Raw genomic sequence first — 12,715 nt, 5'->3', positions numbered from 1 at the left:
AATTCCTTGAAGTTGGTGTGATAAGATTTAGTACATTCCAATGACTCTCTGCCTATTTTTTTTTTTAAATTTGACTGATGAAGTAATGAAATGTCTCAGATTCACAAACTATGGTCCAATTGCCATTTACAGATACAGCTAAACAGAGTTGGAAGGGACCTTGTAGGTCATCTAGTCCAACCCCCACCCCCTACACCATTTCTGACAGAGGGCAGTCCAGTCTCTTCTTGAAAGCTCCCCGTGATGAAGCTCCCACAACTTCTGAAGGCAACTTCTGTTCCGTTGGTTGGTTGCTCTCACTGTCAGAAAATTTCTCCTTATTTCCAGGTTGAATCTCTCCTCCTTGTTCAGCTTCCATCCATTATTCCTTGTCTGGCCTTCAGGTGACCCCTTCCTCTCTGGGACAGCCCCTCAAATATGGGAACACTTGCTATCGTGTCTCCCCTGGTCCTTCTCTCCACTAGTCTAGCCATGATTTAACCTTTTTAGATACTTTTGGCCTGGGTGATTGAGTCTTCATTAACGTCAACCTAACTTTTCATTCTGACCTTCAGGGCTCTAAGGAAAGCTGTAGGCCATCCATTCCATCTGCCCTCTGGATGCTGCAGGATTTGCAACTTCATGACTTTTGGAAGGTGTCAACTTTTTTTCATTGATGGTTCTTGTCCATTGAGGGATGAGGAAAATGGAGAATTGGACATGCTATCCACTCAGTCTTCCATTCTAACTCATTTACAACTACAGCCGTACAACTACAACCACATAAACATGTGATGAACAGTTGAAGAAGTTTGGTATGTCTAGCCTATTGAAGAGAAGGACTAGGCTTGACATGACAGCAGTTTTCCAATATTTGAGGGGCTGCCACAGAGAAGAGGGGGGTCAAAGCATCAGAAGGCAAGACGAGAAACAATGGATGGAAACTAACCAAGGAGAGAACCAACCTAGAACTCAGGAGAAATTTCCTTAGAGTGAGACTAAAAGAAGCCATCCACTTCTGGGTAGCTTTCTGTTTTCCACTGAGGTCTAAAGAGGAGAGAAACCTTTTTATTTTATTTTTATTTATTTATTTTGTCAAGCATGTGTTAGGTAACAGATATAAGTACAAACATGCTTATTAATACATGAAATGGATACGAATAAAAAGGAACATTTGGACAGGGACGGTAGGCATGTTGGTGCGCTTATGCACACCCCTTACAGACCTCTTAGGAATGGGATGAGGTTAACAGTAGACAGTCTAAGTCTAAGGTTAAAGTTCTGATGGTTTGGGGAAGAGACCACAGAGTCAGGTAGTGTATTCCAGATATTGACCACTGTTGCTGATCGTATTTCTTGCAATCGAGTCAAATTTCAAGTCTGGTGGCATGAAACTGAAGGTGTTCTCTTGCAATAGATAATTTTATGTACTAGAGGGTAGAGGAGTGGAAATTTCAAGTCTGGTGTAGCTGTTCTGTTGCGAGTAGAGAATGGAGGACTCTTCTCGTGAAATATCTCTGGACTTTCTCGATTGTGTTAATGTCCGATGTGCAATGCGGGTTCCAGACAGGTGAGATGTATTCTAGAATTGGTCTAGCAAATGTTTTGTATGCTCTAGTTAATAGTGCAATATTACAGGAGAAAAAGCTACTCAGGATTAGGTTAACAACTCTTACCCTTTTGGCAATGTTACAGTGGGCTCTGGCATTTAGATCTTTAGAGATGAGTATTCCAAGGTCCTTGACAGAGTGAAGGTTGTCTACCTTTGGGACAGACTTTTCTGAAGTCATTTCATGAAAGCTTTTTTCCATTCCTCCTTTATTATTATTACTCACACATTCAGCCAGGCATTAGATTGCATCTGACACTTTTTGTTCACCTATTGAGTCCTTCCCGAGGACCTGGGATAGGCAGATTTCCTGACAGTGAGAACAATTAATCAGTGGAGCAACTTGCCTCCAGAAGTGGCGAATGCTCCAACACTGGAAGTTTTTAAGAAGAGATTGGACAGCCATTTGTCTAAAATGGTACAAGGTTGCTCATGCTTGAGCAGGGGGTTGGACTACAAGACCTCTGAGGTCCCTTCCAATCTATTCTATATTCTACAAATCTGGAGGCCAAAAGGGCTCCATCACTTACCCTGTAGCAAGCGATTCCTACTCCCAGCCAGGTGAGACAAGAAGGTGATTTCTTACTTGCCAGGAGGTAAATGTGCTTGGCTTTGTCATACTGTCAAAAGGAGAGAGAGAGAGAGAATTACACTTCAGGCTGTGGCAATTTAGGATGGCTTCTCTTTGCTTGTTGACAATCAAGGCCTGCAGTTCTCCAAACGGAAAGAGGTTATTAGCAGCTGTTTGAACATGACTTGCTTCAGGCAGGCGGTTAGAGAAGGCTCATAAAACTGATAAAAATCATCACAGAACACAGGAGGGTGTGATAGAACCCATCTTGGCTATGAGAAAAAAACAAACCAAGTTCCAAAACTCAGAGGTGAAGGGAAGCATTACGGAAAGATTAAGTATGAAATTAGCTTTGACCAATGGCTGGAATGTATTTTCTCCCACATGGGAAAAGTATAATTTTTTTTTGTTTCTTTCTTCTGTCTGAAGGAGTTTTGGGAGGGGGGGAGGGAGAAGAAACTGGTTTAAGCTGTTATGACTATTAAAATGATCGTAAAATTACTTTTATGGGAAATAATTGTTTCTTAGTCTGCTGTCCTGGTTGCACAAAGCAACAAGAACACTGAACACTAGCCAGCCTCAGAGCAAAACCCAAACTCAACAAATCAACCCCAACTTCTCAACATAGTATAATAGTGATTATTATCTTTACAGTATACATTGGCACTAACAGGACTAGCAGTTAGTTAGCTAATTGCTTGCAACAATCCTCTTCTTTTCCCTCTAGCAATAGTGCAGTGTCCACAATAGATAGCCAACACTGAATCATCTGCTATTTTGACCCAATACACAACCATCACATTCCTCCATCAGGTCTAAGCCAACAGCAGTAGGGACAGGAACATTCCCTCCCGTTGTGTAGACAAGACTGAACGTTTCAAAAGAAAATAGTTACTCAACCACAACTCACAAAACATAAATCCAGGCATAGAACCCGGAACTGCTCAGAACTCTCCAACGGCCTGAAGTGTGAAAACAACACTCTCCAAAGAGACAGGTTGTATTCTGAGCTGAAAGCATCTGAAAGGTTTACTTGCAACTCACGGCCATTGGAAGGCAGAAAGCTTTGCACAACTCTCCTGTACCCCTGAAGTATCTGAAGTCCGGAGGAGTTTCACTGGACAAAATGCACAACATGGAAGATGAGATCCATCTACTCCCTTTCAAATTTCCTAATCCGTTTTGTTGCTCCTGGAAGCCTCCATGGATAGGGCTGCTATCACAGACTTCCTTGGTGGGTTAGTTGGTTGGTTGGTTTATTTTATACTCTCAGCAAATCTGGATGCTCACAATAATCAAATGGGGACAATCCAATCAGTAAAATTTAAAAGAGGAAAACGGAAAATGTGATGAAGAGGAGGTCTCCCCTTGGTGAAGGACCAAGGAGCTACCAACTCACAAACACCCAATCAAACAACCATCAAGAATGCTCCAGTCAACGCTGACAGGGAAAGTCACCTGTATATAAACAGAGATAAATCCTATTCCCTTTTAGCACTGATGATATTGCCTAGTTGGGTCATGAAATGTTTGCAAGAAAACAATCACGTTCAGAGAGCACCAAGGACTCCTTAGTTCAACCCTAAGGTACAAATAGTCTCTTCTATTGGCATCTACATATAAACAGAGAGCAAATCCTATTCCTTTCTAGCACTGATGATGTTACCTAGTTGGGTCATGAAAATGTCCACAAGAAAGTAAGTTCAGAGAGTAGAAGATCTTGAAAGCTGACATTACCAAGGACTCCCTAGTTCAACCCAAGGTACAAATAGTCTCTTCTATTGGCCATTACATATAAACAGAGAGCAAATCCCATTCCCCTCTAGCACTGATGATGTTACCTAGTTGGGTAGAGAAATGTCTGCAGCAACAAAACAAGTTCCAAGGGCCTTACAGTTCAACCCTGAGCTACCAATGTTCTCTCCTGTTGGAACCAGGTCTTAATGGCCCTTCTCAATAACAGCAGAATGGGAGGGGGGGAGCCATCCGGACTTGGGTAGAACTGAGACAATGTTTCTGCCCACCCAAGTTCTATGGGGCAGTCATCTCAAGTCAATGAATCCACCAGGATCTCCTTATTGGTCCCATTTCTACCTTCTCACCTCCTTGCCTTCCAGGTAGATGGAGCCCAATCGCAGATACACAGTGTGCATATCCTTCGCGTCCGTCACAAAGCTAATGGTGCGTTCGTAGCAGGATTTTGCTTCACTGAAATTCCCTGTCAAGTAGGAGAGGTGGCCTTTTTGAGCCCAGACCTCTGGATTCTAGGGAGGGAGCAGAGAAATGGAGGGGTTAAGCATGACCTATGGAGACCGGCAAGGGATCATAGGGTGATAAGGCTGGAAGGGACCTTGGAGATCTTCTAGTCCAACTCTCTCTGGCCAAGGCAGGAGATCTTATGTCATCCTGGTCGAATCAATACGTTCCCCCTTAAAACCTAAATAGGTAATGGGGATGCGGTGAGTGGAAAATTCTGAAATAATTAAAACATTCAGGGATGTTGACAAAGGAGAGCTCATTCTATCCAAGAGGCAGGATAATTCCAGGATTGTAGTCCACTAGATGGGAAGATGCTCTAGAACAAGGGTCTTCCAACTTGGCAAGTTTAAGACTTGTAAGCTGCCCAAGTTGCCTCTGGATGAGGCACACAAATCTAATCAATCAATCAATCAAGTTACTCTGGGTAATTAAAGAGTCCCAAATTGCTAATGGGAGATACGCACCAGGTAATCAATCTGCATAGCCATTTCCAAGCTCTCTTCTGACTGGACATATTCCTTCTTGAGCATGTAGGTCTGGGCCAGCACCAAGTAATAATCACAGCTGGGGCCTCCTTGAGGGAAGACCAACTCGTGCGCCAGCGCCCTGTGAACAAACTGGAAGGAGAGAGCCAACCCTTGGCTGCATCATTGCTGCAGGACCACTGGAATCCCTTGAGTAGCCTAGTCATCATTTTCCTACTCCTGGGAGTCTCTTTTGGGACTACCTCTTGCCCTACAGATGGGAGCAGGAGAGGGAGGCCTCTCTGGGAACTGGGAGTGTCTTGGATTAACATTTCTAGTCCTTTGCACTAATCAAGCAAGTTCTTCATCACGAATGGAGAGTCTGATAATAACGGGTTCAAATCTGCTAAAAAACGCAAGCTGTGCAAACATTGAGTAATTTGCAAATTTATGATACTTCATTCATCTTTTTTTAACGACCCCATAATCCCTTGTGGGGTGGAGTCTGGGCAGCTGAATGGAGCGGAGTGTTTACTGGCCAGATGCCCTTCCTGTCACCAATGTGGAGGTTTTTTCTCTCTCTCCAGAAGATACATTCTTATTGTGCCCAGAGAGAGAAATATCTGCCTCTACTTAGAATCAAACTCACAGCTTCCTGATTATGAGGCGAGAGCTCCACCTCTAGGCCACTGCACCACTCAAACTTATTATGCTTCGTTGTAATATAAAAAAACCACACCTGCCAAATGAGGACCATTAACAAGATCAGGCTAAGAACATTAATGGGATGCTATTATATATTACGTGGAACATATAACGCTGATGAGCATGTTTGTCACATGATAGCAGCCCTGATGGTGCTGCAGTTAAAGTGCAGCATTGCAGACAAACTCTGCTCACCATCTGGAATTCAATCCTGACAGGCTCAAAGTTGACTCAGCCTTCCATCCTTCTGAGGTTGGTAAAATTGGGATCCAGATTGTTTGGGGGCAATACGCAAATAATACTGACATTGTCACCCACCTAGCGAGTTCTATAAGGCACCATGGGGTGGCATATAAGCCTAAATAGCAAGAGCACTTAGACTTATATAGCGCTTCACAATGTTTTAAAGCCCTCTCTAACCAGCCTACAGAGTCAGCCTCTTGCTCTCAACAATCTGGGTCCTCATTTGACCCACCTCGGAAGGAGGGAAGGCTGAGTCAAACCTTGAGCCTGGTGGGATTCGAACTGACAAATTGCAGGCAGCTGGCAGTCAGCAGAAGTAGCCTGCAGTACTGCACTCTAACCACTGCGCCACCGAGGCTCTTTAAATGCTATTGCTATATGAACCAAATGATGCTAACCAATGGAAAAACAAATTCCTGTGGGAATAGTTTGCTGGCAACACCTCCCTCCCCTACATAAATCACATCATGTGACTGCAAAATGCTTCGATCAACCGCAAAAGTCAGCTGGTTGCCAAGCATCTGAAATATAGTCATGTGACTTGGTCTCCCTCCCTCCCTCCCTCCCTCCCTCTCTCTGCGTCCATCAGAACTCTGAAACCTAGTCATAAGTAGCTTTTGGGGGAATCTGTCATAACTTTAAATTGGTTGCTGACTGACCAGTTGTTCAATGAGGACTACCTGTAAAGCAGACAAAGAAGTCTACTTTGGTCTAACCGTGAGACCTTTTTACCGAATAGTGAAGTCAAAACAAAAGAGAAAAGATGGGAAGGGAGAAAGCAATTTTGTGGAACCAGTGGGAATCAATTCTTTTAAAAAAAGATTAGTCATTTTCTCAATCAAACAGAATAGGGCTGGAAGGGACCTTGGAGGTCTTCTAGTCCTGGCCCCTCTTCAAGCAAGAGACCCTATACCATTTCAGGCAAGTGACTGTCCAGTCTCTTCTTAAAACCCTCCAGTGTTGGAGCACCCACGACTTCTGGAGGCGAGCTGTTCCACTGGTTAATTGTTCTACCGGGAAATTTCTCCTTAGTTCTAGGTTGCTTCTTTCCTTGATTAATTTCCACCCATTTTGTTTTTTTGTATTGCCTTCTTTGGTGCTTTGGAAAATAAATATCTACAGAGATTCTCAGTCACCCAGGTCATGGTTGTCCCAAAGATGTTTTTTTCAGGAGACCATTGGACTTTCTTGTCTTTCTTTGAAGGCAAGCTTTTTTAGCTCTGACAGGATGGGTGGGGAATCGAAGGATGCTACACGTCCTTTGGAAAATAAATGGATCCCCTCTTCTTTGTGGCAGCCTCTCAAATATTGGAATACTGCTATCATGTCACCCCTTAATCCTTCCTTTCTCTAGACTAGCCATACCCAATTCCTGCAATTCTTCATATGTTTTAGTCTCTGGGCCTTTAATCATCTCAGTTGTTCTTCTCTGCACTTTTCCCAAGGTCTAAACATCTTTTTTGTAATGTGCTGACTGAAACTGGAGGCAGTATTCTTTTGTCATTAGTGTCATAAAACAGCTTGAGGAATCCGCTGCCTGACCCCATGATGCTTTCCCTTTGTCTGAACTCAAGACAGTGATTTGCTGGGCCCGGCGAACAGACAGCAGAGAGATTCAAAACAATATATCAGTGCGATGGCAGCTTATTCTGGCTGCACAGCAAGTGCTCGGTTTTACCAAGTTTCATTGCTAGAGAAAGGCTTTTAAAAGGAAAAAAAGGAAAAGGATCTTGTAAAAGGAAAAAAAAACAGGAACTGGGCATGGCTAGTCCAGTGAAGAGAAGGACCAGGGGAGACGTAACAGATAACAGATAATCAGAGCTGGAAGGGACCTTGTAAGTCATCTAGTCCAACCCCCCACCCAAGCAGGAGACCCTACACCATTTCTGACAGATGGGAGTCAATCTCTTCTTGAAAGTCTCAAGTGATCGCGCTCCCACAACTTCTGAGGGCAAGCTGTTCCATGGGTTAATGGTTCTCCCTGTCAGAAAATTTCTCCTTATTTCCAGGTTGAATCTCTCCTTGTTCAGTTTCCACCCATTGTTCCTTGTCTGGCCTTCAGATGCTTTGGAAAATAGTTTGATCCCTTCCTCCTCTCTGGTGCAGCCCCTCAACTATTGGAAGACTGCTATCCTGTCTCCCCTGGTCCTTCTCTTCACTAGACTAGCCAGGCCCAGTTCCTGCAACCGTTCTTCGTATGTTTTAGTCTCCAGTCCCCTCATCATCCTAGTATAGCAGCCTTCCAATAGCAGCCTTCCAATATTTTAGGGGATGCCAGAGAGATGAGGAGGGGTTCAAGCTATTTTCTAAAGCATCTGAAGGCCAGAAAAGGAATAATGGATGGAAACTGGTCAAGGAGAGATTCAACCTGGAAATAAGGAGGAATTTTTTGACAGTGAGAGCAATCAACCCATGGAACATAATAATTCCAAATAATAAAATAATCGATAATATAATAATAAATCAATGAATTAAATAAAGGACTAATAAAAACATTCCTGCTCATTATGTCAGTCTCTCTCAATCATCCCCTCCACAAAGCCATCACAAAATAAATTTGTGTGACCTTAATCCTCCCGTCTGCTTCTGTGGCAGAAAGAGGGAGGGTTGGCTGTTACCCCAATGGATGGATGCACTCTTGCCTAACGCAATGCGCCTATACATTTTCCTGGTCTCCTCCAACCTCGTTTGACCCTGTACTCACCTGAAGGGCATTGACATCCAAGAGGAATTTTATGGTTTCCATGAAAATAGAGGTGGTTTGCTGGGGGACCATGAACAGGCTCAGATCTGGTTCAAACACAACGGCAGCAGGTTTGGGCATTTCTGAAATGAAACCGAGAGAGAAAGGAATTTGAAGGAAACGCCAAAATAGCAGGTCAGCTTGGTTGCTCAAGAGTAAGATGCTGGTGAAGTGGGGACAGCAGCGCCTGCATTTTCTGCGTTGCATGAGAAGAGCACCTCTTCCTTCTCCTGTCCTTACCACTTTCTCTAGAGCAGGGGTCTTCAAACTTGACAAACTTTAAGTGGACTTCAACACCCAGAATGCCACCTCCAGCTCAGGAATTGTGGCAGTTGAAGTCCATAAGTCTTCAAGTTTGTCAAGTTTGAAGACCCCTGCTCTAGAGGGACGATTGAAAGCATCGTCATATATTTCTGTGTGGTTTGGAAGTTTTAGCTTTGGATGTGTAGAGAGTGGTGAGGACAACAGAAAAGGTTATTAGAAGCTCACTTCCTTCTATCCAGGACATGGCGTATAAGCACTGCTTGACCAGGGTCCGGAGTATTGTCAGGGACGCTACATATCCTCCCCATGACCGGTTTTCTTTCTTATATTCTGCGAGGGGGCTTAGTGGTATCCGAAGCAGAATGAGATTCCGTAGTAGCTTTGTACCATAGAGTATCAATCTTGTTAAACTTTGAAGACTCTTTTTTCCACTATGTATTCTACATCTGTGATTAATATACTCTGTGTGTATATGTGTATACACACACACACACACACACACACACACATATATATATATGCACATACACACATATATATGTGGATAGGATATAGACAGAGATATAGATTAGACATAGACAGATAGACAGATGATAGATAGATAGATAGATAGATAGATAGATAGATTGATTGATTGATTCTATATATATTTTCATTTGAGAGCGGGCATCAGAATTTCATTTTTTAATCTGTGCCAGTGTTTTCACAGAAAAAAAGTGATAATAAATGTTATCTCATTTCATCGTCACATCATCTCATCCCACCCACCCTACCTTACTTTACTTTACCTTACCTGGAAACAGAGAATCAGCCATTTTTCTTTGTTCCCTAGTGCTGGGTTAATATAATTTCAGTTCTGGAACCTTGCTTAGCAGGCCTGCATGGAGTTTCCAGCTGGACCTCAAGTTGTGCAGCCGTGTCAGCAAGCTCTTGCCACTTTCATCAGAGTGACAAATGCAGTTTGTGGCATTGCGTTGGAAGCTCTGGGCCTTGTGTGTGTGTGTGAGCATATGTGTATGTGTGTGAGATGTGGGCAGGGGAGACCAAAAGGAGCAGGACTTCTGGCACAATACCACCAGGCTGCTATGGCCAACCTGTGCCCACCCAACCCTAGCTGATGCTGGGGCTATCAGGCTTTGGAGAATGAACACGCAACACAATTCTTGGCATGTGACACTGAGGTGGGAGGGAGGGACAGGGGGGGGAACCTGAATGTAAGATGAAAGGAGAGGCGTCTATGGAGATTCTCAATCATCCAGGTCGTGGTTGTTCCAAAGATGTTTTCCCAAAAGGCAACTGGACTTTTTTTGGGGGGTGTTCCACTTTCATCCAAGAAGCAGACGAAATCCAAGAAAACCTAGCTGCCTTTTGGAAAAGCACTTTTGGGACGTGAAAGGAGAGGCCCTCACAAAGATTAAGGAGCTCTTTGTTATAAACTAGGGGTGTCAAACTAGGGGTGGGCATGGCCAGCTTGACATCACTTGCGTCAGGGGCACCTGTGGCAGAGAAAATGGGTTCCCGAGCTCCATTTTTGGCTGGGATGGCCTCCTGCAACCCTCTGCCACCAAAATGGAGCTTGGGAGGGCCACGTTTTTGCTGGCAGAAGCACTGCGGGCCCGTCCTTCACTTTTCCCAGGGCTCCCGCATGGGCCAGATCTAAGTCCCTGTGGGCTGGATCTGGCCCCCGGGCCTTGAGTTTGACACCCCTGTTCTGTTCTGACCAAGGCTTCCCGAGACCGTAATTAAGCACACGATTAGTTAAAACAACTCTTGTTTTATTTCAACACTGGGAATGATTTTCATTCCCAGCCGGTAATGAGTCCCAATCAGTCCCTCGAGATAAGCACCCACCTTTATCTCCTTTGAATTGCTGCCAACAACTAGAGTGCCGAATGAATTATAAAAAAACCAACTGAAGTACAAAGTCCACACAGAGCTTCAAGGATTAATCCAAACAGAACGAACGACTTTGCTTCCTGCAAAGGTTTCTCTACCTTTGCACCTCCTTTATGTCTTATGGGAGGAGCCAATCACCTCCCAGCCTTACTCCCAAGTCGCCCCTTTTGTCTCAGCTGTTCTTGCCTTCTAGCAGTTCTGCGCACACGCGCACTGGGAACAGGCTCCCTTTGTTCCTCTGCCTCGCTGCTGCCAGACTCTGGAGGCTCCAGAGTCAGCACCCCACTCCCAGATGGTCCTGGCCCCATCTCTGCATCGGACGCAGGACCCTTGTCCGAGTCCTCCCCAGACTCCCAGACTGGTCCCTGTTCTTCCCCACTGTTCGATTCCGCTGCCATCTGCACAGGCTGCTGGCGAACCACAACAAGAACATAGGCCTCCCCTAAACTCAGCTGAAGATATTACCTAGCATGGTAACAAAACGTTTGGAAACCAACCCACAAGCTTGGAGAACCAACCTCCACCCTCACAACGAGTTCTCTCTAGCTCTCCCCTAAGATTGTCTACCTCTGTGAGTGCTCATCCTAAATTTACTGGGTGTAATGGACAATCGCTTGAACTGTTTAGGTATGGTATCCTCTTCGGGTGCACGAAGGGAACTGGTTGGCTCCGAGGACTCTCCTTGGACTTTTGCCGTGGATTCTGGAGATTCTTCTGGAGGTAAAAAAGGAAACCAACCCATATGAGGACACAAAAGGTAGAGGTAGAGATTCGGGTTAATGTCAGCGTTCCAACTAACCAACTCCAAACCAATAAACTCTGAGACAGGCATTTCCTCAAAGTTCCACTTCATTAGAGTTGTCATATTGGCACAGCTGGAAAAACTTGAATCTGAGAGTTCCGGGTTTTCTCTTCCCAAAAGAGAAATCGAAGATCCATCCCCTGCACCTACCAGTCCATCACATGGCCCAATCAAACCTTCGTCCCAACTGGAGACATCCCTCCAGACACTCCTTTCCACGTGCAGGGTGACATGTCCTTGACTCTCTGAGAAAGTGTTGTTGAGTCTAATCTTCCACCTCACTATGAAATCCCTCCTCCCAAATTCCAAGGCATGGAATGTGGTAGCCTTGAAGCTTCCAAGTAAAATATGCCTTCCAAGGCTGACACAAGCCTGATTTGACCAGCCTCTTAACTCGATTACAGAACAATGTTCAGCAGAAAGTCTCCATCTAGACTAAAATGTAAAGGTTTCCTCTCTCTGGTCAAGTCAAATTCTAGTGGCAACGTTCATCTCTGTTTCCTAGCAGAGAGAGCCACCTGTCTGAAGACACCTCCGTGATCATGTGGCTGGCATGACTAGACGCGAGGTTCACGGAATGCCGTTACCTTCCCATACAAGTGGTACCTATTTATCTACTTGCATTGCATGCTTTTGAACTGCTAGGTGGGCAGGAGCTGGAGCAAGGAATGGGAGCTCACTCTGTCATGCAGTGTCTGAGTCTCAAACTGCCGACCTTCCAGTCGACAGGCTTACAACTTGTCTAACACTGGTTAGGAGCTCAGTTAACTTTCTGAGTTAATTTATGGGGTGTGCAGTCTGTTGGCCAAGGGAATTCAATGGGAACAATGTCAAGGTAAGAGCTCTTCACTGACTGTCACCATCAGCCAATTCCTAAGGAGAAATTTCGAGATAGTGAGAACAATTCATGAATGTAACAATTCACCTCCTGGAATTGTGGGTGCTTCATCGCTGGAGGTTTTCAAAAATAGATCATTTGTTTGGGATGGGATAATGTCTTCTGCCTTGGGTCCCTTCCACCCCTATAATTCTATAATAATTCTGTAATTCTATAATAATCTTATAATTCTCTTTGTTTTTCCAGATTGCTTTTTCCTGGGCCCAGGATAATGGGTCTGAGGTGCCCTGGTGGCACAGTGGTTAGAATGCAGTATATTCTGCTAATTCTGCCAACTGCCAG

The 12,715-nt window shown here is 44.5% G+C and overlaps 1 protein-coding gene across 1 annotated transcript in view; it reads right to left on the bottom strand.

Moving 5' to 3' along the window:
* The window catches only part of CFAP70 (cilia and flagella associated protein 70), a 49,566-nt gene that overhangs the window by 4,316 nt on the left and 32,535 nt on the right, over positions 1 to 12,715 (bottom strand). Inside the window, exons 21-25 of the mRNA XM_087973193.1 lie at positions 11,301 to 11,447; positions 8,535 to 8,656; positions 4,883 to 5,035; positions 4,262 to 4,423; positions 2,119 to 2,208 (exon numbers count right to left, since the gene is read on the bottom strand). Coding sequence (XP_087829319.1) covers positions 2,119 to 2,208; positions 4,262 to 4,423; positions 4,883 to 5,035; positions 8,535 to 8,656; positions 11,301 to 11,447 — 674 coding nt within the window. The remainder of the gene's footprint in view (positions 1 to 2,118; positions 2,209 to 4,261; positions 4,424 to 4,882; positions 5,036 to 8,534; positions 8,657 to 11,300; positions 11,448 to 12,715) is intronic.

Source organism: Notechis scutatus, chromosome 12 (genome assembly GCF_049901735.1).
Source record: "Notechis scutatus isolate UNSWTSFEM ecotype Mainland chromosome 12, rNotScu1.2, whole genome shotgun sequence".
Classification (NCBI taxonomy): Eukaryota; Metazoa; Chordata; class Lepidosauria; order Squamata; family Elapidae; genus Notechis; species Notechis scutatus.
Note: the sequence above shows the minus strand (reverse complement) of the source record. Positions and strands in the feature narration are given on the sequence as shown.